At 40.3% G+C, this 25,617-nt stretch overlaps 1 protein-coding gene across 5 annotated transcripts in view; it reads left to right on the top strand.

Moving 5' to 3' along the window:
* SLC66A2 (solute carrier family 66 member 2) overlaps positions 1–25,617 on the top strand; it is a 67,678-nt gene that overhangs the window by 4,221 nt on the left and 37,840 nt on the right. For 3 of the 5 annotated variants that reach the window (XM_063403980.1, XM_063403999.1, XM_063403996.1), the window contains exons 3-4: positions 5,408–5,541; positions 9,725–9,778. In XM_063403980.1, the coding sequence (XP_063260050.1) occupies positions 5,408–5,541; positions 9,725–9,778 (188 nt within the window). Of the gene's footprint in view, positions 1–5,407; positions 5,542–9,724; positions 9,779–9,989; positions 10,064–25,617 lie in introns of those variants that run through there. The other 2 variants (XM_063404004.1, XM_063403988.1) reach the window with 2 other exon arrangements.

Raw genomic sequence — 25,617 nt, 5'->3', positions numbered from 1 at the left:
TTGAAAAGTAGGCAGTTTGTGCTTATAACATCACACAAAGGAGTCTCTGTTTACCAGTGTGAAGAGCAGATTTTGTGCTGCAGTATATTTGATACTAATTTAACTTTGTATTTAGTAGTAATCTATTGTTACAATTTTATCAAAGCAATATTTATTTTCGGGTGTCAATATAGCTGCTGGATATGATTTATGACTGCGTCAGCAGCCCCTTTGTTTAGTCCTGCCTTTGTCAGTACTGCTTCTCCTGTCTTTCTTCTCCAGCCCCACAGCCTGGGGAAAGCCTGCACTGTGGATAGACATTGAGAGGCAGCGCAGAACTCCAGGTCTTTGTAATTCTGTTGCATATGAAAGTGTATGATATGCTCCAAAAAAAACCTGATAGCAATTTTCCTCCCTCTAAATTTTTAATTAAACACTTCATTACCATTTTTGATAGCTTGTGCCTTACATCTTACTATACTTTCTTGATTTAGCTCTGTGTTCTTGCTCAAGGGATACCCTGAACTTTGAGGTGATTAATTATCTGCTTAAGCTGTCCCAGGCTGTTTGGAAGTTGTGGGGTGGATCCAGAGCTCCCCGTGGCACTAGACCAAGGTGTACACATCATCTGGGTTGGTGTGGCCTGCAGGCTGCCAGCTGAGTAGCTTTGCATTGTCATAATGGAGAGCAGGAATGAGAAGGCGGGTGAGAGTAATGTTATCAGTTGGGGGTGGAGGATGCAGAAGAACTAACTTGTGAGTTCTGTCTCCTCCCCCTCTCTCTCTTCACTATTTCTTTTTTAAAACAGAGCTTATGAAGAGATAAATTACAGTTTCTTCTAATATTAAAATGAGAATAAATAGCAAGTGGAAAAGGAACTATAGATTTCTTAGAAATCAGCATAGACATTTTTATATGTATCTTGACTAAGTGCAGCCGAAAGTACTTATGTTGCCTGCTATCCCCAGAAGTTTTTTGGGGTGTTTTTCAGTTTTACGTTTTGTAAAATGGATGTCATTATAAAATAGAGTTTGTATATTTTCCATGAAGACAATGTTCTTTCCAAAGGTTTTGAGCTGCAGTTCTTTGGGACACTGTCCTAAAACTCATTTAGCAGTGCCACAGAAATCCAAAAACAGAAAATGAAATCATCCAGTTTTGGAGTTGTTCTCACAAAATAGTTGCCTTAAGGCAAACCATGGGAACAAGTTCTGACAGCCAAGGACAGGATGGAGACTATGGACTGTGTTATTTTTGAGCAAAGGTAACCCTCTACCCATTCCACATCAGCTGACCTAAAACAAAAAGTCTTCTTAAAACAGCAATATCAGTAGAACTGAGAGCTCTTTGTGCTGGAGTCAATGGAATGAGCTCCCTGTTTAAGAACAGAAGTTTAGAGACTCAAATATGTAGCTGGAGGTAATTTATAGAGAAATGGTGAACTTGCTCTTATCAGGGGTAGATTCCTAGGTGTTTTTAAGGCGTCTGTTACTAAAATGGATCTTGCCAGCTTTTTCCATGTGTGGAATGTGGCATGAATTGAGCTGACAGAATGACTACAGCTTTGAAAGATTGTCTTACATATGGCTTGCTGGTGGAATCTTGTTCAGATATTGAGAGCAAAAGTGTTATGCAATTCCTCCTCCTTTGTGTAAGTGCCAGAGAGCAGGGATAAGATGTGCTACTTTTTTGTGCAGAAAGTAAAGTAGAATTTTGGATGCCCAGTTGAGGAGCTTGGTTTGGGATGATGCATAAAGTCTTCGAAGTTTACATGTCAAGAGGAACTTTGTATCAAAAGATCCTGTTGCAAAACTAGTTTGTTTCTTCTTCCTGCCTAAATCCTACAGGTTAAATTCTGTAATTGTATGGGATGACTTTCTGGACTTTCTGGGCTATCTGTCATTATCCTGGTAGTGTGTGGTATATCCTGTGTGCTTTCCATGTTGCCTGGAATCTCAAACAGCTGAAAAGCAGACAGCAGATGAAAGCTGGAACAGCATCCAGGAGTGTAGGAGGAAACAGAGTGATCAGGGTGATGGTGATTTGGCTGCACCAAAAGCAGTCAGTTTCTTTTCAAAGATATTTTAGGAAAAGTGATAGGCAAACCATTTATGTTTGGTCTTGCCTAGGCTTCTTTTTCACAATTGGCATTTGCTGTTTCAAGTAGGCCCAGGACTGTAATAGCAGGATTATTGCAGAATTGAATTGTACCAATGGAATTACGTAGTTTTCTCAATAACTAGTTAGTCTCTCCTCTGGCTTGAACGTGTATTTGTCTTATCTTCATCACCCTGAACATGCATTAGTCATTTAAAGGCTGTGGAAATACGAATAAAATGTAAGCCACTCTCCCCTTTTATTTGCATATTTGACTACTACAGGAAGTAAAGAGTTCTTTTGTTTTTGTCTTGTTCTTTTTACAAATGAAGTAAACAGTGGAAAAGCTCTTTGTCTCTTTATAGTCTGATATATGCAGTCTGAGTTCCTTGAATACTGCAAGTGTCACTGTTCACTTTGTTACACAACATTGTAGTTATGGGATGAAAATGGAATAATGTTGGTGACTCCTCACTCCCAGGGCTTCAAAGCTGATCTTTTCCTCAAGCCTATTCTAGTATCCTAAGGCTCTTCATCTTTCTCTCATAAGGTGCTTTAATTACCTTAATGTTCCTCCTCTTCTGGCTTCTGCTTATGCAGAGACAGGAATAATGTCTGTGAGGCAGAAAGGAAACAGAACATGGAGTGGCATGCTCTCCCTGCAGGGCTTACATCCTGTAGTGCTCCTGGCTCAAGCTGGCCTGAGGAGTCTTAAACTGGATTAGAGTTGCTTTGGCAGGCCCTGATATCAATGAAAAGTAGGGTAAGCAGCTCGGAGTGGTGTTTGTGTCCAAGATCCTGAGCAAAAGGAATGTTCTGGCTTTACTTTTACAGCTTCAAGAACCCAAGACTGGTCCTTGACAATGGTATTCCCTTCAGTTTTGCTGCCCAGGTAGTGTGTAATCCATGTGTTTGCTCTGCCTGTTGGTCTCCGTGGCAGCTGTTTGTTTTCTTGCATATGTGGTCTAGTTCAGAGGGTTGTGTTGCCTGCAAGACTCATTCTGGGGCTTGGTGTTTGGGGAGATACATTTCACATGAGTATGTTTTGTTGTATAACCTTTGTTATCTTTGACTGGATGGTTGTGAAAAACCCTACAGGTGGTTTGCATTGTTTGAAGTTCCCATAAGAATTTTTAAGTTTCCATTTTAACTCTCTTATGTGTTGTGAGTTTTGTTGTACTTTTTTCCCTCCTAGTGTTCAGGGGAAAGGGGTCTGCAGTAGTACTTGAATCTTACGACAAATTGTGATCAGGCAAGCAGGCAGCTGTGCTTATTTGTGTTTGTAGTGAGTGGGTATTTATACTGCAAGCAGTATTTGTGTGTGGCACCCATTAATGAATGACAAGTAGTCTCATCAGCAAGCAGAAACTAACCTTATAGTGACCTGTGGCTGCATTTATTGACATAGCAGCTTCCAACTTGTGCTGCTAGCTCAGCCCCTTTTAAATGCATTACTGTATTTTACATGCAAATACATTTGTAACTGGAGATGGTTTTTCTAAACCTGATGTAAACTGGTTTATAGTTAACTGCTCCATAGTTCTCAGTAAGTCTTTCCCATATTTTTTATCATCCCTGAGTAAGAGACAAATATAATAGTATTGAATTCCAGTAGATGAGGGGAACTTGGTCACAGACAGCAACACAGGCTGAATGAACTCTGGAATCATGAGGCTGGGGCATAGACTAGGCCAAACTTTTGTTCTTTTCCCCTGCATTTTGAACTAGTGCAGTGAAAGCCTTACCCAGAGCACATACTGCCTGTGGTTATGCTTATCAGCTGTGTTCTTTATTTCCCTCCTCGTAGTGTCCTCTAATTTGTTACAATAGTGGCTCCATCGAGGGTGGAAAGAAGTAGGGGACTAATGGCTACAGAACTGCTGTTCCTGCAGTAGTTACTGGTGGGTCCTCTGGCAGTAATGTGGAGGCTCAAGGAGTTGTACTTTTCCTGAGCTGTATGCCATTAGGCAGGATATACTTGGCTGTTTTCACTGGTGTGGCTGCTTTGCTCTTCTGCACAGGATTTCCGAGGAAGCTAGTCAAGGACTTTCCAGTCTTTCTCCTCTTCCTTGTTACTTGACTTGTAATAAAAAATCTTGCCCTGGTGAAATGGCTGCAGTGGAAACACAGTAGTGTGAGACAGCATGATGGTGAACCTGACTGGTTTTTACTAGCATGGAGCTCAGCCATGAAAGTAGCCCAAGCATTAACAAATTGCCAGGATGCAGTAAAACAGGAACTATCAAGAAGAGAGAAATAATTGCCATGCCTGTGAGGCTCAGGACTCAGTCAGCATGATGTGATCAAAGATTGACCTTAGTGACTCTGCTGTTAGGAAATTTAGAAAGTCTGTGTGCCTCACAGTGCAGGTGAGAGAGCTGGGGAGCACAGCAATAGGTTCTGACCAAACCACTTCCTCAGCATCTCTGTCTTCAAGGCATAAAACCTGGCAGAACTGAGCACAGAGAAGCAGCTCACTATGATGTGTGTGTCACCTTCTTGTTGTAAATGCAGTGTGCTTTGAGGGCTGCATATGATAAGCTTCCACCCTTTACCCCTGATACACTTAGAGTGTGTGTTGGGGATTGCTGAGCTTTCACCAAGTAATGTAGGAAGAGGATCTTGGAGCATTACTGATCTCCACTGAAGGGTTCTCTTTTTCCTACAGCAGAATCTTGTGCAATCACTTAAGAATAAGCTCTTCAGTCAAGACTGGCCACAATCCAAGTACACATTCTCTGTTGTGTGAAGGAAGTGCTCAGAAGCTCCCGTGACATGTCATCTTTATTTCCTTACTTCACCCAGTCTTGGTCCAAATAAGACAAAAATTTATTAAATAGTTGGTGTGTTCTGAAAACTTGGATTTTCCATTCAGATGTCTAGACAGGGCTGTGGATATTTATTTCTTTACAGGGCAAGTGCTATTGGTTTTATGACTTAATTTAAAAATGAAAAAATGAGAAAGGGAAGCTTTGCACAGAAGTCCATGTGAAATCTTTGGAGTGTGTGTAGAGAGCACACAACTGGTGTTAATGTGGCATAACTCTCTGGTCTCTCTGTACGACTTACTGCTTAATGAATGTGATTTACCTTTCAAAACAATAGGTTTGCTGCTGGCTTTTGAAGCAAAGACTTAAGCTTGTTCAGCATCTCTAGGATGAGTCCACTGGGATGTTGCAATAAGGTTCTCAGATACTTCTGCTCTGAGCTACTATGTATGGAACTAGGTCTGTCTGGTGACTCTGACTTCTTCAGCCTTCCATACCTGTTACTGTTAGCATTTCCTTTTCCAGTGCTTAGATGTTTTACATACTTCCTTTTCCTTTTTTAGGTTTGGAAGGCGTTTTGAATCCCCGCTTTTGTGGCAGAGCATTATCATGATCATTACAATGTTACTGATGCTGAAGCTGTGCACTGAAGTTCGTGTGTCCAATGAGCTAAACGTCAAACGCCGCTCTTTTGCAGGTCAGTGACAGGAACTGGCTTTTTTAGGATAAATATATCTGAAAATATGGTGTCCTCTACTTAGTACAAAAGTTCTGTCTTGCAGTTCAGTCTCCCACTGTAGCACTTCCTGAATTTTTTTTTTGAAACTGCCTATTTTCCAGATAAAAATGTACAGCTGAAATTTTACTTCAGACAGGTCTTGGTTAAGTCTAGAAATTAGAGTTCTCCCTAATATTTTACACCACATTTTGAATATAGAGCTGGTTGTTACGCTGTTTTGCTAGCCTGGATTTTTTTAAAGATCTTGGCTGCAGTAAGAAGTTATTTTCTTCAGCTGTACTTTTAACCAAGTTCTTAATTGTGATCTTACGCTATTATCTAAATGTTAGAATTTGCTTTTATAGATAATAATTTTCTATTTACTTGAGTTACTGACTGTCAAAAACCAGGTGCTTCTTATCATAGTTGCAAAATGATCTCTTTTTGTGTACCATTTCCTTTGGCTTTAATGCAGGATTAGTTTGTCTTATGGGGATTTTCCCACATTTTTTATTTTGGTTAATTTTGATAATTTCAGTTGGGCCAGACTATTATTCTCTATTTAATAAAGTGTTCAGTCTTTGTGCAAAGTCCTTGCTTTTTTCCTTGCAGATATAAAATGTGAGATGGGTAGGTTTTTGTTTCTCTCTGTTGATTTTGACTTAGAATGTTTTATGTAACAGCTTATTACCAACAAGAACTGAATTAACACTGTCAGCTTTCTGTCAGTTGTTTTGCCATTAAGGATGTATAATGTATTCTCTCCATCTGTTTTCTTCCACACTCTCTAATAACGGAGAGTCTGATCAAATTCCAGATATCTACAGCCATCATTAGAAGGAAGCAGCTCTGGCTGTGGAGTAGGGTAATTTATCTAATAGCTAAGGAAGCTGCTTCCATTCCTGCTCATTGTGGAGTGTAGTGAGAAACTATTCAGGTAAGTGAATGTGGAAGAGGAGCTACACTCCAGCTTCTAAACACAAGTTGCTGTGTTCACCAGGGTTTTCAGTCTGGCAGGATGAACAACTAAAAAGCTACTTTCAGCTGGATTTAGCAGCAGATAAAATCCAGGAAGCATTTGGGCAGGGCATGTATGCTTTCTTCCTCCTCTGCTGTTTGTGCTAGAATTTTGTGAAGTAACAGAGGTATTTCTGTTTGCCCTTTCTGAGAGGAAATTGTTCTTGTGCACATTTATACACACTTGCAGGCTCCTTCAGTAACCTTTGGACAGAAAAGGGAGGATCTTCAATTTAATGTATAATGCTCTTTAAGCAACTCTCCCTGAAAGACATACAGTCTCCTTAGAGGTAATCAGTACTTCCCTTGACAGATGACAGGAACTCTTTAAGGTTGCCTTGTGTTATTTAATCCTTTTTCCTAAAACTCAAGTTTGTCATATGGAATTTGAGAGACTGTTTTTTACCTACTTGTGGTCCTTAATTATTTGTTTTCATTGAAAGGCTTGCATCCTCCCACAAACACTGAGAATAGTTGGAATATTTTTCTTACATGGGATTGATTTTTAGTAAGGACAGCTGTATGATGGCTCAGAATAAACATACAGATGCATACAAAGCTCCTTTCAAGCTGGGCACAATGATAGGTTTCAAGCACAATACGAGTAGGAGTGAGAACTGTGTTTCTAATCATACACCTAATCTTATCTCTAAAGTTGTATGGTGATCTAGGCAAGCTGATAAATCGGTGTACTTACTTTCTTTCCTTATAGTCTACTGGGGCAGTGAAGAGCTAGGTTTGAAGTCATTGTTTTTGTTAACCTTGCAGAATCGTGAGTGAAGGTACACCATTTCTGAATGATAATATAATTATTATTTCTCACATGGTTGATCTTCATTTTAGACGTTTTTCTTTTCTATCCTCCCTTTGAATGTTTTGGCAAAATAATCCAAAATATTTAGAAAGAACAGAATATTTCAGTGGAAGGGAGTTTGCTGTTTTCTTATATTATTGTTAAATGTGTTATTTCTTCCAAGTAGCATAAGTAAATGCCGGTGTGTTTTCAGTTATGTGGGAATTGCCTTTTTTCCTTTTGTTTTTCTTTTTCTCACAAATTAGGTCCCTTAAGTAATAACTAGTTCAGAAGGAATCTGCTTCCTATCTTGAAGCATTAAAATGCAATCTCTTCAAATCCTGACAAGCTTGTTCTGTATATTTTAGCCTGTTTTGTTACTGGCTTAAAATAACCAAAATATCAATAACTATTCAGAACATGTAAAATCATTCAGTCACTTTGCTTGTACTTTGATTTGTAGGTTAACTATCATAGCGTGAGAAATGCAGTCTCCCTAGATTTTCTAGTAATGTTTGATTTTTTTTTTTTAGACTCTATATACAGAGAACTTGAAAAAGATTGAGTTTTCTTAACTTTTTTTGCTTCTCACAGCTACTTCTCAGTTACAGGATTTTTCCCCCACTCCCATTTAGTATTGCAGAATGAAATTAAGTTGAAACTGGTGCAACTCGTCTTTGTGCTATTGCAGCCTTCCCTGATATTTTGTTTGGGATACACAGACTTTATCCTTCAGTACATACTGACTGAAAACAGAGCAAGTGCTGTTCATATATCCAACTGTTCTATTACTTTTTAAAAAAAATTTGGACTGTGTAGCCTGTTTTTAACAATTCAGACTGGGAGAAGCCAGCACCCTAACTAGGCAAAATACAAAACCAACAAAACCCTCAATTTGATTTTAAAACCTCCTGTGACAGGACAGTTCTCTCCCCTGTATATGAATGCTTTGAAAGCTACATGAAGGAGTCTCTTCAGGTGAAATCAGCAGGCATGAACAGTAGCTTCTCATCTTTTATCCTGTATTTAACCTCACTGCATCGTAACTGCTCTAATGCAGATTTCCTGGTACCATTGTTGTGGTAACAATAGTTTTCCATATTTGTTCCAAAGTTTGAGGTTTTATCTGTGCAGCCATATGTATGCTGCATTGTTGGCTCAGTACAGAAAGGGTCAGAGTTCTTGTTAATTTTGTTGTAGTTGTTTTTCTCCAAAGTATTTTAGTCTTTTTGGGCATGATGGTGCTACCATGCTAAAGAGCTGAATATTGAAATGCAAAAAGTTGCATGTGCTACGGCTTGACTTGAGAACCAAGAGATGGCTGAAGCAAGGTGGTCACAGATACAGAGAGCTGAAAACATCTGGTTACTTTTGGGAATGTTGGCAGGCCAGAGCAGTTTCTTCATATTCTTGGAGAGACAAATAGTATATGAAGAACCTTCTTTGTCTTTCCCCCAATCAGCCTCACATCTCTCTCCAACAAAGATTCTAGTTATGCCCAAGACATGGCAACAGATTTTTGAACCCCCTGAATGTGAACTATACTGAAAACCAGTGGACAGTATTTGTTGAAAGGAGACAGTTGGACATCTCTCCTTGCTTGTGCAGCCCAGGCACCACAAGTAGAACATTGACTCCTGTGTTTTTACATGAAGATGAATTCCTTTTGTCATTAATCTAGTTTTGCTGGTTGACTCAGTCTGCTTTATAACTTGTATCTTATTATAGCACTCTGATCCTTTAAAGAGCTTTGGTTTTGGCACTGGAAAACTCCCTTGTGTAATGCATAGTTTTCAACTGGCAGAGGAAGGTTAGAGTGAAAAAGGCTTAGCATGCAGCATGGTGGCAGATGAGGTCTATTCTCTCCTTCTTGATGTTAGGCTTTGTGACAGTATTTTTGAACAGCATTTTCCACCAGAGGCAAGGCAACTACGGTCTCAGCTGTGTATACATACATATCCACACACCCAATGTTCCTGAGGTAACAGCTTGTTTTTTCTGATCATAAAAAGTTACAGTTTATGTAGTCTAAAGTAAGAATCAAGCTGTCTATTTCATTGTTTTTTAAGCCTTTATTTTCCCTTTATAGGTACGCTGCTGGTGGGTTGTGCACTGCGACTGTTCTGGGACTTCCTATTGCTCAGTCCTATCTTAGCATTGTGGGGTGGGAGATTTATACAAAGCATGGAGGCTAAAATTTCTGGCATGTTTTGGTCTGGCTATTATTTTTTAATGAATAAAATGTACTAACTGACTAAACTGTAACTCAAATAACCACTGTTGCGTTTAATCATAAAAGTCTGTTTGTCTTTCCTTTCTTTTTTTTTCCCCTTCAACTGTTTTTTTATGTAGCTGCAGATAGTAAGGATGAAGAAATCAAAGCACCTCCCAAGAGATCCTATCTGGGTATGTACTGTACAAACCCATTCTGCATGAAGTTGTCCCCTTAACTACATATTTCATGATTTGCTACTTTTTGTGATCATTTTTGAAATGATTGCATGATCATTTCTGTAGAGAATGTTTGCATTACCTTTTCTTGACTTAGTAAAACCTAGTGTCTGATTTTTTTTTCCTTTAATTTTTTACCTGCCCACTTTTAACTTTGATGGAAAAGAAGAAAAGATGCTTTCAGCTCTATTTCAGAAACCAGTTCTTCAAAGGCAGTTGAATTGACTACATTGTGAGTCTCAAGGATATCTTCCTTACTCCTTCCCTAAGCTGGACAAACAAAATATTACATGATGCAGAGATTCCACCTCTTTAGACTCAGTTGTCCTTTTTCAGCTCTAATGCTGGAGGAAACTATGAAATACACAGAAGTATCTTTCAGCAGTGTGCAGAACTCTAGATAAGAAATTTCACACAACACTTGATATTCAAGCAAAGTGTCTGCATCCTTGTGAATATTCCTCTCTTTTTCATTATAGAGTAATCTCAAAATTGCTGTTTGGGAATTAGTAATGCCCAAGGTGTAAGCTTCCAATCTTCAGTTTCAGAGTTGAAATCTATGTTGTTTAATTTACCTATGGAACAGGAAATATTGGGTGCAAACTAGCCTTGCAGTATTTTTTCCATCTTAATAGTTTGGAATGACAGTTCTAGTCAAGTCATTGTAATTTTGTTTTAAATTAGTTGGGGTATTGCATCAAAGAAGTTAGGCTGACACTGAAGTTCTCCAAAGTCAACTTTTAGACTGGTTTTGACTGAGCTGGTTCAGAATCTTCCATTGGTACCAGTTGTGTTCTCTTGCAGTTCTTGAGTTAGTATGGGATCAACTGGCAATATCCAGGGCACAGCAGGACAAAAGGAGAGTGTCTGTATTTCTCAATGAGCAGTTAATCAAGCTGGAGTTAGCTCTGAGAAACTGCCCAAGAGTGGTATTAACCTGAGTGCTTTCTTGAAGCCATAGGGCCATCCCTGCTTAGGTTCAATAAGACCTAATAGCAATCTTGGGGAGCTCAGCAAAAGCAAAAACTTTAATGAGTTTTAATTAAGACTTCTGCTTAAGAAGAACAACAACTTGTTTTTTTGATTTCCTTTGAATATTTGAGCGGTGTAAAAACTTTTCCAATATATTTTTAGGCTTCAGAAATGATTATATTACCTTCTTTTTCTGATCATGTAGTAAATTATGTTTGTAATTGAAGATGATCTATGAAAACTGTTTCGTTATAGAGCTGTTGAACTATCAATTTGAAAATGTACTGGGCTACCAATGAATTTTAGGTGAACTTTTTAGATTAATACAGAGGGCATTTGTTTGGTGCCTCTCCTTGAATAGGAACTGAACTCCTACTGAGCTCCCGGAGATTGCTTTTAGATCTTATTGACCTAAAAGAAACCACTTAATACCGCTGCTTTTCCACATGTTATCTGAAAGAGCCTTTATCTCTGTTATATGACTTTCTATCAGTCAGTACTGAGAGAGAGTTGAGGGTGTGGGGGAAGGTTACTACAGTTTGAGTGACCTAAAAAAAATTTACAGTAACATTGGCCCCAGGGTGTAGGGTTTTCTGATTCCATACAGAAATAAAATGATTTCTCTTTTTCTTCTTGGCAAAGGAAAGATTGAAAAGAAGTAGCTCCAGTTCTGTAGGATTAATGCTTTATTTCCTTTGTTTTCTAATTCAGGTATCTAGTTCTACCTTGTGCCTGGTAGCATGGCAACTGCTGAGTCTGAGAAAGCTGCAGTTGAGTTGAAATTTGGGTTTTTGCTTGTTTCTTGTTTCATGATGAGATGATTTAGAACAAATGTGAATGTCTGTTTTGCTAAAATACAAACTCCACAGATATATTTTGAGCCGGGTGAGTGTTGGAGACTGTTGGGGTAACAAAATCACTAAAGAAGTAACAAAACACTACCATTGCTCCAAAGAGCCTGTATTGTTTCAAGTTGTTCAGAGTGGTTTCAGTGTGAAGCAGGTGACCCTCAAAGTGGATGAGACTTCTTGGATTTTTTTTTTCCTTCTGAGTAGACAGAAAGACATTTCTTTTGAAAGACATTTCTGGGATTTCCTTCCCTCTCTAAAGATGGTTTTAAAACTTGCTGTATTACTGAATCCTGAACCTTGGTTTTAACTCAAAAGAACTCATCAAATAACATTAAATTTTAAATCACAAGTAATAAAGCTAGTGGTAATGAAACAACAAAAACTTAGATTCATTGAATACCTGTTGCAAAATATTTTAAACAACTAAACATTTTTTAGGGGGAAAAAATGTAAAATGTGTTTGTATAGTTGAGTTTGCAGGCTTATATCTACATAAAAATAAGGAGAAAATAGTAATGTGAATTTAGCAGATGCACGTATCTGCTGCATGATTTCCACTGGCAGTGTGACAGCCTGGTGAATAACTCACACTTCCACCTCTCCTCCTTTTTTCCCTGCTCTTTAGTTAGCTCAGAGCATCAGTTGGCTTGTGTTGTTCAACACTATCATCACAGTGTTGACATATTCTAGAACAGCACTACTGCATTACATGTGCCATGAAGAATGTAAACTTTATTTAATCAGCTCTCTGATTTCTTCTCTTCAGTGTTAGGTCTCTTTGGGTTCAGGGGGGCATCCTGCACAGCTTGTGGGCAAGCAGTGTGTTTTTCCAGGGATGCTCTGTAAATAGCATGCACAATGTGCTTCTCTGTCCAGCCCCGACACCCTGAGCAGAGCTGAGGACGCAGCAGAGGCACAGCCTTCCTTGCTGGTTGTTGGCAGAGCCTGGGTTTCATTGGAAGTGTTTGAGTTCTGCACTGTGCTGCCCAGTAGTTGAATTCCCAGTACAGCTGGAACTATGAGAGCAGAGTTGTTGCTGGGCTGTCACCACCTCTGTAGGTGCATAACTGACCATGGAAGTGCTCTTGGAAGGATTTCAATCCCTCCTCCCCAGGATTATATGTATCCTCATTAGACTAATTTCAGAGTGCTTTTGTTGGTATTTCGGGGAGGATGTCCAGGAGAAGGGATTGTAATAGCATGTCTGTGAGAAAATAGGATGCCAAAGGGGTATTTTTTTTGCTTGTTTGTTTTGAATTGTTTAGTTTTGTGGTTTGTTTGGTTTTTTAATTTTTAAAAAAGGATTTTTAAAAAAATTAATGGAGTTCTAGTTGTTGAAGAATTCAGGTCTACTTTGCCTGATAAAATGGCACCTGTCTGCATTGACACTTTGGTTGTAATTCTGTATATGATGGGAAAAATTATTTCCCCATGTCTTTCTCTGCATCAATTTTAGACCTTTCAGGAGACAAAAGAGAGTAAAAAATGAGATTATAAAGAGATTATAAGGATGTAGGGGCAAATTTAAATTTGTTTTAAGTGAATACTTAAGTGGTAAACATTTGTGTCTTTTTTTAATACATAATTTTGGTTTCTTTTAGTTGATGTTGGAAATCAGTCCAACACAAATCTGGAAAATAATTTGTCTTTACAGATATGCATCTGTGCTGGAGGTCTAAGTTACTTACTATTCAAACATTTCAGAATAATTCAGTCCAAATAGAACACTATTGATTTTTTTTTAAAGGAGCTTAGAAATTGTTGGCATACTGAACAGATTGAACAGATAACTTTTTTTTTTTAAACTACAGACTCAGAGAGGGAATAGTTTCATTTAAAAAGCTGTTCCTTTATTTTCATAGGGAATTTGTCTTGAACCATTGCAACTTCAACACTAAAATAATTTTCTTTCAGAAAACATGAGAAAAATGTATTTGGATCAGTCTGTTTTCTGGGATCAGTTTTATGTTTCCCTGTAGATACTCATTTTCAGGCTTTGAAGTTCTTTCTTCAGCCCCTCAGGCTAATGGGCCTTAAAATAAAAGTTTTGTGACCTTTTCTGTCCTTGTGAAAATGTTGGAAGTGGTTCAGTAGAAGGGCATACCTTTTTGTAGGCTTATCTGATATTATTCAGAAGGTATAAAAGGGAGGGAAAGCTTAAATTCTGTATTCTGAAGAGACCTTTTACTTTCAGAAAAGGCAGCTGGGAAGGGGGAAACCCAAAGAATGATTTTTGTGGCCTCTTGTTGCTGGAGATCAGCCAGAGTCGAGACAGCACTCAATATGAGTTAGAAATCGTGCTCATTTATTCAGCTATTTGGCTCACATTTATACTGTGCTAAGCATAACATGCACATAACTCTTAACATCATTGGTTAATTTGTAATTACTGTCCTTGCAGTATACATAATTGACTTAGAAGCTCTGTCCACGCGGCTTGATGTGTGAGTCTTTCCCAACTTATGCTCAGCGCATCCTGTCTTACACCCTGTTATTATTGCTATTGCTCCAAAGCTTTACTTCATCCTTATCACATCTAGAGAACAGTTCAAGCATGTTTCAGCCTTTACTCATCCTTTAGGCTAAAAGCAGGATTGTGCACATGTCCTTGCTTTACCAGCCATGCATCCACGGCCTCTGAGCAGCTATGATCCGTGCCTCTGGCAGTTTGCAGTTTCCTTAAGGTGAGAGATCCAGAAATACACACCCTCTGCAGTGAGGTGGATGCATGAGGCCAGTCTGTTTTCCTGCCTGCCTGAGTGCTGTGAAAGCACATTCCTGACCCCAGAGGTCAGGAATGCATTTTCTTTTATTTTCCCATTTCTGTATGCTGGAGGCAACTGGCCCATGTGGTTCTCTCTAGGGGAGGCGCAAGCGGAGAGGAAGAATTGCAGTAAATCCGCAGATTTACAGATAAAATGGTGAGGGATCCAGGTGGGCAAGTCACTTTTGTAATGTATGGCACGTAGTCTCAGGTTTCGGCCTGAGAGACAAGTGATGGCTTTGCATGAGAGTTAAGGTGGTCACTTTAGAAAACCTTAGGTTATCCCTTTTCAGGGGATGCATGGTTGAACTGGACAATAGAAGTGGAAGAGACTGACATTACCTGCATGAGTGATATGTAAAGTAAGAGGCAATAGATTTTGAGTCTTCAGCTGATCTCAGGTATATTGTTCCATTCATGAACTGCAGACTCATCAGTAGTTGTAGTTAAGCCATAGAGAATAATCCTGTGTTGTGAGCTCACCCTGGCAGGCAGCTCCTCCCAGTAGAGCCACCCACTCACTCCCCTGCAGTGGGTGGAAGGAGTGTGACAGAAGGCTAGAAGTGAGGAAACTCCTGGGTTGAGGTAAAAATATTTTTAACAGGTGAAGCAAAAGCTGTGCATACAGGCAAAGCAAAATAAGGTTTTAATTCTCTGCTTCCCATCAGCAAATGTTCTGTCATTTCTAGGGAAGCAGGAATTCATCATGGGATGTGATGGAGACAAAATCCATAATTTCAGACATCCCTTCTTCTTCCTCCTGGGATGAATGTGTGAATGTCTTCTCCCTCACTTGATGAATGTGTGAGCCAGCACAGGCAGGCTCGTCTGTGATTTGTTTATCTCCAGAACAGGGCAAGAATCTCAGGCAAGTTTGATAGGGTGCCTGCTATCACAGGCCTATGTTACCTAAACACAGATGCTTGCGTGGCCTCTTGGAGAAAGGTAAGGTGATGAAATGTGGTTTTATATCCAGAAAAACCTGCAGCATTTTTTCAGAGTCGAAGAAATGCCAAGGACTCCTGTCTTAATTCTGCTTTCTGGTTTAGCAGTGTACGAGAGCTCTGGAACACCTGTTATCCACGATAGCACACGGGTCCTCCTTCTCAAGTTGAAGTCTTATGTTCTTAGTCAGCATGCTTCATAGTAGATTCTTACTGGGTCTACCAGTTATCTGAAAATGGAATGACATGTGTCTGCCAGGTAAATAGCTTTTTTTGGCTGCTGACATGCTGTTTTCTTTATATAGGTGGCATAACTCAGAGGAGAGAGGTCTTATTTGAGTGGTAACTCTTAATCTTTTTTTCCAGAGTTTTGGTTAGCACAATGATGGTTGAATAGGTTCCTACTGATTATGGGGTTTGTTTTGGAACTTAGATCTTGTACCTTAATTTAAGATAAAACTAGAATTGATAGGCAGAGGGGTAATGTCCTTTAATAGACCACTTGGGGAAAAAATGTTTTCAGCTGTGCAAGTTCTTGTAGCACAAGAGAGCTCTGTGAACTTCAAGCTCCTTTCAGTTTGGAATCTTCTTTTCTCCAAGTTTAATTTGTGTATCAGTTACAACAGTTAAGCAGGAAGAATAGTTGCCACCTGTCAGGTCATGGCCGCCTGTAGGGTGGAGAGAATGGAATGAGCACCCACCATGGAATGTGGATGGGTGAGTTGCATTTCAGGTTATATTTTTAGCAGGCAATGAAGCCAACAGTTCTAGAGTCTGTAATTTTTGATAACCATTGATGAATTTTAGTTTCTAGGCTTCTTGTTCGACAACTTTACAAAAAATTTTCATCTTTTGGGCTTCACACAGATATCAAAGGTGGCCTCCAGCAATGAAAACCTCATCTGGCTAGTAATGTTTCTCTCCTTAGTTTGTATGTGGGAGATGGTGACTAGTGGTTGTTTCATATTAGCCACACCTTTTGCACCAGCAGAATTGATACACTATACAAATTATTTTGCATTCAGTGATAAATACAGTAGCATTCCTGTGCTTTGAGAGCTGTATTGCAAAAAGTACTGTTTCAAAACCATGGAGGAATTGGAACTGCCATCTGCAACTTCCTTTGGTTATTAAACTGATTCCTTAGGAAGCCTTAAGGACTGAAGGGGTTATTCTGATCTTGTGTATGCGGACAGCAAAATTTTGCTTGTTATTTTATTGTAGTGCATACAGTCACTTGTGGTCAAACTGGTTCTTCTTCACAGTTTAAAAATTTACCCATTCTTCATCAGCAAGGTTCAAAGTACCACTTTGTAAAAGAAAATGTCCTCAGTTTTAAAATTTTTAACAGGTTGCTGTTGAACAGAGTGGACTAGATGTCCTGCAAAAGGCTTTTCTGATCCAAACTATTGTGAGATTGTAAATAAAATATTTGTAATTTCCTTTGTCAACTGTATTAGCTTTGTAATGTTTTGTATAACATGTTAATTCATTTCACTTCTGTCATTGGTGGTCATCAAAAAATACACATATTTTCTATCCCTAAAACAGGGAGTTGAGAAGCCATTACCTGTGTTTACTTGTTATCAGGGCAGGGAACATGGAGGACAGTGTTCTGTTTTTGCTGCTACTGCATTTTAAAATTATTTTTTAGCTTCAAGTTTTCAGCTTACAGACAGTAGGGAAATAGCCAACCACAGACTCGTACAATCTCTTCTGAGTTAGAGACATTTCAGTAAAATGTTATTTGGTGGTAGAGCAGTATGTTTGGACCTAAGCCTTTTGACCCCTTCTTTGCACTAGCTTTGCTGCTGCTTTTGAATGGCTTTGACATGAAAATGTGAGTAGGCTGTTATTTTATGAATTTCTTAATGCAGTTTACAGTGCTTGTGTTTATAGTTTAAGAGTATCTGCCAGGCCAAATGTAGCATGTGAAGGACTCATGCATGTTCCAAAAGCCTACCTGCTGCAAAGAGAAAGGAGATGGACAGGCAAGCATGGGTTAGGTGGAGTGAGGGAGGTGTTTGCAGTGTCAGGGCCTTTCCTTTGCAGTGGTTGGGAGAGCTGGAAAGAAGCTGTTGTTCTCCCAGCCTGTCTTTATTAAAAAAAAAAAAAAAAGAAAAAAAAAAAAAGGAGTGGGGGAAAAGAAAAAATGTTTAAAAAATGTTTATCTGCTACCAAGAAATATCAGTGTTACCTTAAATTGAGGGAAAACTGTTGTTCAGTCTGGAGAGAAAAGAGAGAGGTGGTGAAAGTTGCTCCCCAGCCTGGCATGAGCAGTAGTATCTAGAGGCTTCACAGGAGCACCATGTTTCTGGAGTGTGCTGCTCAGTGTGCCCACTCCAGCTGCTGGTGCGCCTGACCAGCAATCCAGCGGGTCTGTCATCCAGCTCTACTCTGTTGGGAAGAAGAGACTTGAAACAGGGTCTGTTAGAAGTGGCAGCAGAAATATTATTTATGGCGTGAGTACCATGCCCAGTTGGTGGTGTGGTAGGGAGATAAACCTGTGAATAAAATGTGGATTTTGCTTGTGCCTCACACAATTCAGATGGAGGAAGGAGAACTCCTGGCAACATCTAGCCACATGAGGGTGCTCTGGGGTTTCCAAAACTTCAGTGCTGAGCCAGCCACTCAACTGGAACTTCAGAGAAGTGGCTGAGCTCACTTGCAGGGCTGTGGAAATAGTGAATAAACAAAGATGTTGAAAAAATCTTTTCCTTCTTGGTGGGAGCTAGAATAATTAGATGCTTTAATAATAGCAGCGATGAAATACCTAAATGTTCAAACAGCTGGTTTGTCTGCTCACCCTTCACATGTGGGAGCATGTGTGCAGCAAAGCTATTGCTTTGGTTTGATACAGGTGAGAAGCTGTTGCAGTTGCCTACTTCTTTAGCTTGTCACACGCTGTTGTATACTTAGTCACATCTAGATCTGAGTGAGCTTCATTCTTTAAATTTGGCATAGAAGGGATTTCTGACGTTACTTGATCCAGTCCCCTGCTTAAAACAGGTCCAGTTAGTTGAGGTTGCTCAGGGCCTTATCTAGGTGAATTGTATCTCCAGAGATGGAAATTCCAGAATCTCTCTAACTGACACCTGTGCCAGTGTCTGACTGTCTTCATGATGCTAAAGTTTTTCTTCCATCTAATTGGAACTTCCCGTGTAACTCGTATCTGTTATCTCCTGTCTCTAAGTGCCTTCAAGTAGAGTCTGCCTCTGTGATCTGCACACTTCCCCTTTAGATAGCTGTAGGCAGCAAGAACCATTCTCTTAAAGATTAATGGGTCCTATTAGCCTCTTCCATGTACACCATATACCTGAGCTCTTTAATCATCTTGGTGGCCCACCACTGGGCTCGTTTATAGAATCATAAAATCATTTAGAAATAAAATTCCTTTATTGGAATATGCCCTCAAGATCATCAGATCCAGCTGTTAGCCCAGCACTGCCAAATCCACCACTAAACCATGTCCCTAACTACCATACCTAATCTTCTAAATTCCTTCACATGTGGTCATTCAGCTGCTACCCTGGGCAGCATGTTCCAGTGCTTGACAATCCTTTCTGTGAAGATTTTTTCCCTAATAGCCAACCCAAACCTCCTCTGATCCAACCTGTGTCTATTTTTGCTCATCCAGCTGCTCATTATGTTGGAAAAGAGACTGACTCTCACAGCTACAGCTTCCTTCCAGGCAGTTTTAGAGAGCAGTAAGGTCACTCCTGAGCCTCCTTTTCACCAGGCTAAACACCCCCAGCTCCCTCAGCTGCTCCTCATCAGACTTGTGTTCCAGGCCCTTCCCCAGCTCCATCGCCCTGCTCTGGGCACGCTTCAGCAACTCAGTGTTGTTCTTGTAGTCAGGGGCCCAGAACTAGACACAGAACTTGAGGTGTGGCCTCAGCAGTGCCAAGTACAGGAGGTCAAACACTGCCCTGATCCTGCTGACCATGCTATTGCTGAGGCAGGCCAGGGTCATTTGCCTTCTTGGCCACCTGGGCACATGTTGGCTCGTGTTCAGAAACTGACAGCTGGCAGGCACCCCCAGGTCCTTTTCCACCAGGCAGCTTTCCAGCCATTCTGCTCCAGCCTGTCGTTCTGCATGAGGCTGTGACTGAAGGCACTTGGCCTTGTTGATTGTCATACACTTGGCCTCAGCCTATTGATCCAGCTAGATCCCTCTCCAGAGCCTTCCTACCCTCCAGCACATCAACATTCCCACCCAACTTGGTGTCATCTGTGAACTTGCTGAGAGTGCACTCCAGTAGGTAACTCCAGTAGGTCAATGTCTTTCTGTACTTGGAAGCCCTGAATGCATTACTCCTGATAACATCTTGTGGGCATTGAGTAGAGAGGAATAAACACATCCATCCATCTGCTTGCCACATATTTGCCCAACTATACAGCCTGGAAAGTGATTGATTGCCTTTACTATGGGTGTATGCTTTGACCCATGCTCAAATTGCCTGCCAGGCTACCCTCTGCTATTCTGTGAAATTGTTTTCTAGTGAGTCAGTCCTCTGCACCGGTACTGTGGTGTGTGGTTACTCCTTCCCAGCTGCACAGTAACCCTGAACTTCATGGTGTTTGTGTCAGCCCATATCCTCAGACTAAGATCCCTTTGAATAGCTGTGTTGCCCTCAGTTCATAGAATCGTACAACATCCTGGGCTGGAAGGGATCCACAAGGATCACTGAAGTTCAGCTCCTGGCCCTGTAGAGGACTGGCCCAAGAATCACACTGTGACCCTGAGGTTGTTATCCAGGCAATTATTCTTATACTCTGTCAGTCTTGGTGCTGTGACCACTTTTCCGAGGAGCCCAACCACTCTTTGGATGAAGGACCTTTTCCTAGTATCAAAACTAAACCCTGGCACAACTTCATGCTTTTTTCTGAGGTCCTGACACTGGTCAGCAGAAAGAAGAGATCAGCATCTGCACCTCTGCTTCCCATTGGGATGAAGTTATTTATTGCTTACGCTCTCTAATTTGGTATTCATGAACTCACCGTCATGAATTGTTGTTAATAACAACAGGTCAGGTTGTTAATAAAATGTATTAAAGAGCATTGGCCTTAGTATTAGGCACTGTAGGCTGCCTTGTAACGGGTCACAAATTGTTTGTTTTTCCTCTGAGAGGAGTTCTTTGAGCCTGATGATCCAGCCAATTTTCTGCCTTTTTTATTGTCCACTAACTAATCGGTAATTCATTATTAAAGATACTGCAGAGACTGTCGGTAGCCTTCTTAAAGGCACTATAAACAACACCTACTGATCTCTTCTTCTCTTAAAACCATGAATTCATAGAACTTTAAGGGGTTGGAATGGACTTCGAAGACCATCTGGTCCCAATCCTGCTGCCATGGGCAGGATGTGTCCCACTAGACCAGGCCAGGTTGCTTATCCAGCCTGGCCTTGAGCACTTGCCAGGTTTAGGGCATCCAAAGTCTGCCTGAGCAACCTGTTCCAGTGTCTCACCACCCTCACAGTAAAAAAATTGCTTCCTAATATCTAACTTTAATATTCTCTCTTTCAATTTGTAATTTGAGTAATTTTGAGTAATTTGCATTACTCCTTGTTCTATCATTACAGCTGCTAAAGAGTCCCTCTCCAGTTCCTGGTAGGCTTCAACTGGAAGGTTCTCACCTCATAGGTCAGGTTGGTCAGTTGCAGTTTGCACGTGGTAAAGCCACCCAGGCTGTCATGGTCACATTCTTATGCTTCCTGTGTTTTGAAGTGACTACCATGAGGACTTTTCCATAACCATCCCAGGGATGAGGTTATCCTGACTGGCCTGTAGTTCCCTGATCTCCTCCTTGCAGATAGATGTGATTGTTTTGCCTTTCCTTCCCCCCGTCCCCAGTAACAGAAAATCTCTCCCAGTACCGTGATCTTTCAGGGACGATGGACTAGCCTTGCAAAGACATGAGCCTGCACCCTCAGCACCCCCAGATGCATCCCGTTTGTGTCACTTGTGTAAATTTAGATAGTTCCAAACTCCTGCTTTGCTGTTCCTGGGTACTGCTTCACTCCCTCAGCTTTGCTATCAGGACTGAGGAGCTGTAGGGGGCAGACCTCACCAGTGAAAGCACACTAAAGCATTACTAATACAGGAATGCAAGAGGTGAGTTTAGAGCCATGGTGACAATTAGTTATCTGGCTTTCACGCTTTGCTGCCTGCCAGCTCACTTTCAGTTTCTTTAAACAAAGTGAGAAGAGAAATAATGATTTTCTAGATGATGGCCAAGTTGCCACTACAAAAGATATAAGTGCAGAAGATATAAGTGAAGAAATTTTTAAAGTGTGACTCATCTCCCCACAGACTTCAGAATAAACTCTCAGGCTGAGGGGGGTTTAATTGTTAGTACAGGTACACTAATAGCTTGCTTTTTTGGTTTCCTAAGTGGCTTGTAGGACTGGTTGACACGATGTGTGCTTAAAGAAGCACTGTTGCCCTGTGCTGCCTCCTCAGACATAATGGATTGTCTAGACAGCTTGCTAAGGAGAAAACTTCTGGTTGCAGCACATTTTTGGGATCTTGTTATAGATTCTGGAATATACAGATTTTGTAGATTTCATGAGTTTTTAAAGAACCTTATCTTTGTATTCACATAAGTGGTATGGAATCAACAGTTCAACCAATGAGCACATCATCAGAGTCAACATATGCCAATTTTAAAGATTTCCATGTACTGGAGATGGGGCATAGCTTCCATTCACTTTCTGCTTCTGACTCTAACCATAGTCCCTAGGAAAGGCAGATGTTGTCACTTGGGAAAGCTGCTCATTTGATATGTTAGGCCCTTTTGTTGGAAATGAGCCTGCTGAGATAACCACACCCACTGCTGTATACAGTGGGAGGAATGGACAATGAGGTGACCTGAAGTGCTGGGCGGCAGTGGTCACTTGATCCCAATTGAAATGCTGCATGGGGCAGATGTGACATTGGATGTCTAAGATGTCATCATTTGCTCTATGAACTGTATGTGGAGGTCATGCTCAAGGTACAATGTGATTGTTACACTGCCTGATGGATTTTTTCACTGTGTTTTATGTCCTATATGTTTTATTAGCTTTATTTAATTATTTAAAAATCATTTGGAATATGAAGTTACTAGTTTCTAGTAAGCTAGAAATAGGGAATATATTTAATAAATCAATGCTTCTGAAGGTCTTATAAATAATGCCATTTTAACAAGACATTTCCTTATGCTGGAGATGGAAAGGCACCTTTCACTCAAACATCAGTGCTTTCCTATTTTCATTGCCTATCAACAGAAAATAAAATAAACCCTTTTCTATTTTGATACAAATGTCATGCTTTTAACCTGTAATGCAGTACACTGAGCATCCTGGACTGAACAATTTGTGATAGCTTTATTTTCTGAAAAGATTCTCCCCACTCCGCACTTCCTCTTAGAAAGCAGTGATGCACCAAAGGTTCATTGGAAAAGGATGTTCAAGCTCTAGAAGGACCTTTCAAGTGAGAGAGAAGAGAGATATTAGCCACTGTCCCTGGTCTGTTTGCTTTTAAGAGATGACACAGGAAATTCTGTTTTGTGTAGAGGCAGGAAAATGAAGCTGTAGAACCTAGGTACACTGTATCCCATGTGAATGCTGAGCAAGGATGAATTAGAGCACGGGGCTTAGGTGCTCCTGCTTTCCTGTGTGTTCTTGATCCCCTGTTGCCTCCACAAGAAGGTGTATGCACCTGGCTCTGTTTAGCCCTCATTGCCCATTTAGTTTGCCCCTGAATCTGCCCCTAAATGTTTTTAGCCCTGTGAAGACTGGAGCTGAGTACTCCAGTTGTACAGGCTGCAAAGCAGTATCATGGCACTTGGATGGGATACAGGAGACTGAGGTGGAGGCTTCTGCTTGCACAGATAACTCCTGTCACAGCTAGTCTTTAGCTAAGACCAAATAAATCTGGTCATGGCAAGTCCAGTTTGGCTGTCCTGGCTTGTTCCTGAAGTTTCTAGGTGAACGAGAGAGCTTGTGCAGAGACCTCAGCCAATCAGTGAGTCCAGAGAGCAGACATATCACTGCTCAAGGAGCTGGGCAGGGATAAGACTCAGACCAATCAGTGTCTAGGGGTGGGAGTTTTGAACTCCCTATATGAGTTCTGAACATTAAACAAGGCTCTTTGTCTTGTGACCAAGAGGACTTGAGTAATGATTTCTGTCTTCCTACCCATGACTGCTTGCATTACAAACTCTGAGTGTGAGAGTTTGTATTGGTGTGAGCAAAGTGGCTCTGATGGTTTCTTGGTAAGCCAGGCTGCAGACAGGAGAGAGAGACCTCTCATGGGAGCCTGAGGCCAGCATCCTAACCCTTAGGCTTTTTAGGTACTGCTGGTTCCTCATCTTTTAATGTTACTGTGATTTTTTTTCCTGACTTGGGATGGAGAAACATTTGAAATCTTAGTGTTTTCCATAACAGAGAAAGGCATCCTGTCTGGCTCTGTCCATGACTTGCTGAGTGGCCTGCAGAATCTGAAGGCAAGCCAGTCTCTCCCCATGAATTGCAAAGGACCTGAATCCGGGGCTCAGTCTGGTGGGTTGGACTCCAGATCTCAAGTCTGATGAGATAAATACTGCCTTCTCTTGTGCTGAGATCAGCACTGCATCAGGGAAAGCTGCCTGCCTCGTGAAGTTTTACTTACTTACTGATTTTCTTTTGCAATGGTAAGTTCACAGCTGGCTTTATCTATTTTTATTTTTTGAATAATTTTTTATGAACCAAGGTGTGCTGAAGAACAAACACCAAACCAAACATCCTTCTGGTGTGGATGCCAAGTTATCACTTCTGATGTTTGGCAGTTAACAGATGCCCAACGAGTGACTTACAAATGCTGAAGAGAAGAAATTAGTTTACAAATTATTTGTCAGTTCTATTCCTGTGTGTTGGAGAGGTGAGCATTGTTATGGGAAGTGGTGCAGACCTTGGCAGTAAGTGTGAAGGCTGCTTGATGGGAATGCTGCAGTGGAACAGACTTGGCTGTGTATCAACTATGCTCATCTGCACTGAGATGTGACAGTCAACTTTCAGAGACAGGCAGTATCTTCCCCCTGCCTTCCAGCTTGATACTTTTCACTGTTGCATGCACCTGATACAGATTATTTCAGGTTGCTTTAGATACTGGGGCAAATTATTTAGACACTTAGTAGTGTGACAGAACAGTGTAGAGAAGTGCTAGCTTACAGCCACATTGCAGATTGCAACCAGGACTGCTGGAGGGTTGTACAGGACATTGTGTCAAGAAACAGACAGAATTAAGGTGGAAGGATTATTTTGTAGGTCATACCAGTTCCTGAATTCACTTCAGAGTCTTGTCCAACCAACAGTTGTTCCCGTTTCAAGGCCCAAACCATCTCCTTTTCAGTTCCAAACACTGTTTCATTAAAGCTGATGAGGAAATCTTACACAGTAAAAGTTTTTTTTTTCTCTTTATGCAAAGAAAGGTTAGTGTTGCAGCTCCCTTTGCAAATAATGATTTAAATTACCAAGCAAGAAATATGGGAATAAAATAAATTATTGTGTGTCTTTACTAAAGAAAGTTTGATTCATGTGGTGATATATGTAAATGGAATAACTATATTTTAGTAATGATCCATTTAAATTACATTTTTTATCATCTTAAAAAATTAATTAAATGGTCAAATATTGCATTACTTTTACTTGTAACTTAGAGCAAGCGGTTTGAGTTGAAAATTGATTTAACATAGAAAAGCAAAATTACTTAAACTATAAAAAGGTAAATGAAGTGCAGTGTTTGCTCTGAAGGTTCATTTTGTGGAAATGTTTCTTTTTTAAAAAGAAGTGGATATTATTTTCAGATAGATTTTTAGTAAAATTAATTTTCTCTTTTTTTCTCATTCTTTTATACTCTCAGTCACTATTCAAAGACCCAAGAACAAAGCAGATGGTACTCATCTCCAATCAGTTTCTTCTTGTTAGAATAAATGAGATATTTTTACTAAGCAAAACTGAAAAAGTAGAAAAAATGTTTTTGCGGATGCGGACAAAGCCTTCTGAGCTCTGGCTTCAGTGCACCAGCCAGTAATTCTTCAGATGTAGTATTTGACTCATTAAAGCTATGCAGTAGTGATTTAAATGATGTTAATAGGCTGGCAAATATAGGCTTCATTAGAAGGGTGCATAAGCATGTTTCAAAATTTGATTATGTTTTATGTTTCAGGGGAAATGTTTTTAGCTTCAGAATGTTATCTTGTAACTAAGAGAATGTATGCAGTCTCTGTGTGTAGGAGGAG

This window comes from Prinia subflava, chromosome 1 (assembly GCF_021018805.1).
Source record: "Prinia subflava isolate CZ2003 ecotype Zambia chromosome 1, Cam_Psub_1.2, whole genome shotgun sequence".
NCBI lineage: Eukaryota > Metazoa > Chordata > Aves > Passeriformes > Cisticolidae > Prinia > Prinia subflava.
This window is presented reverse-complemented; position numbering and strand designations above follow the sequence as displayed.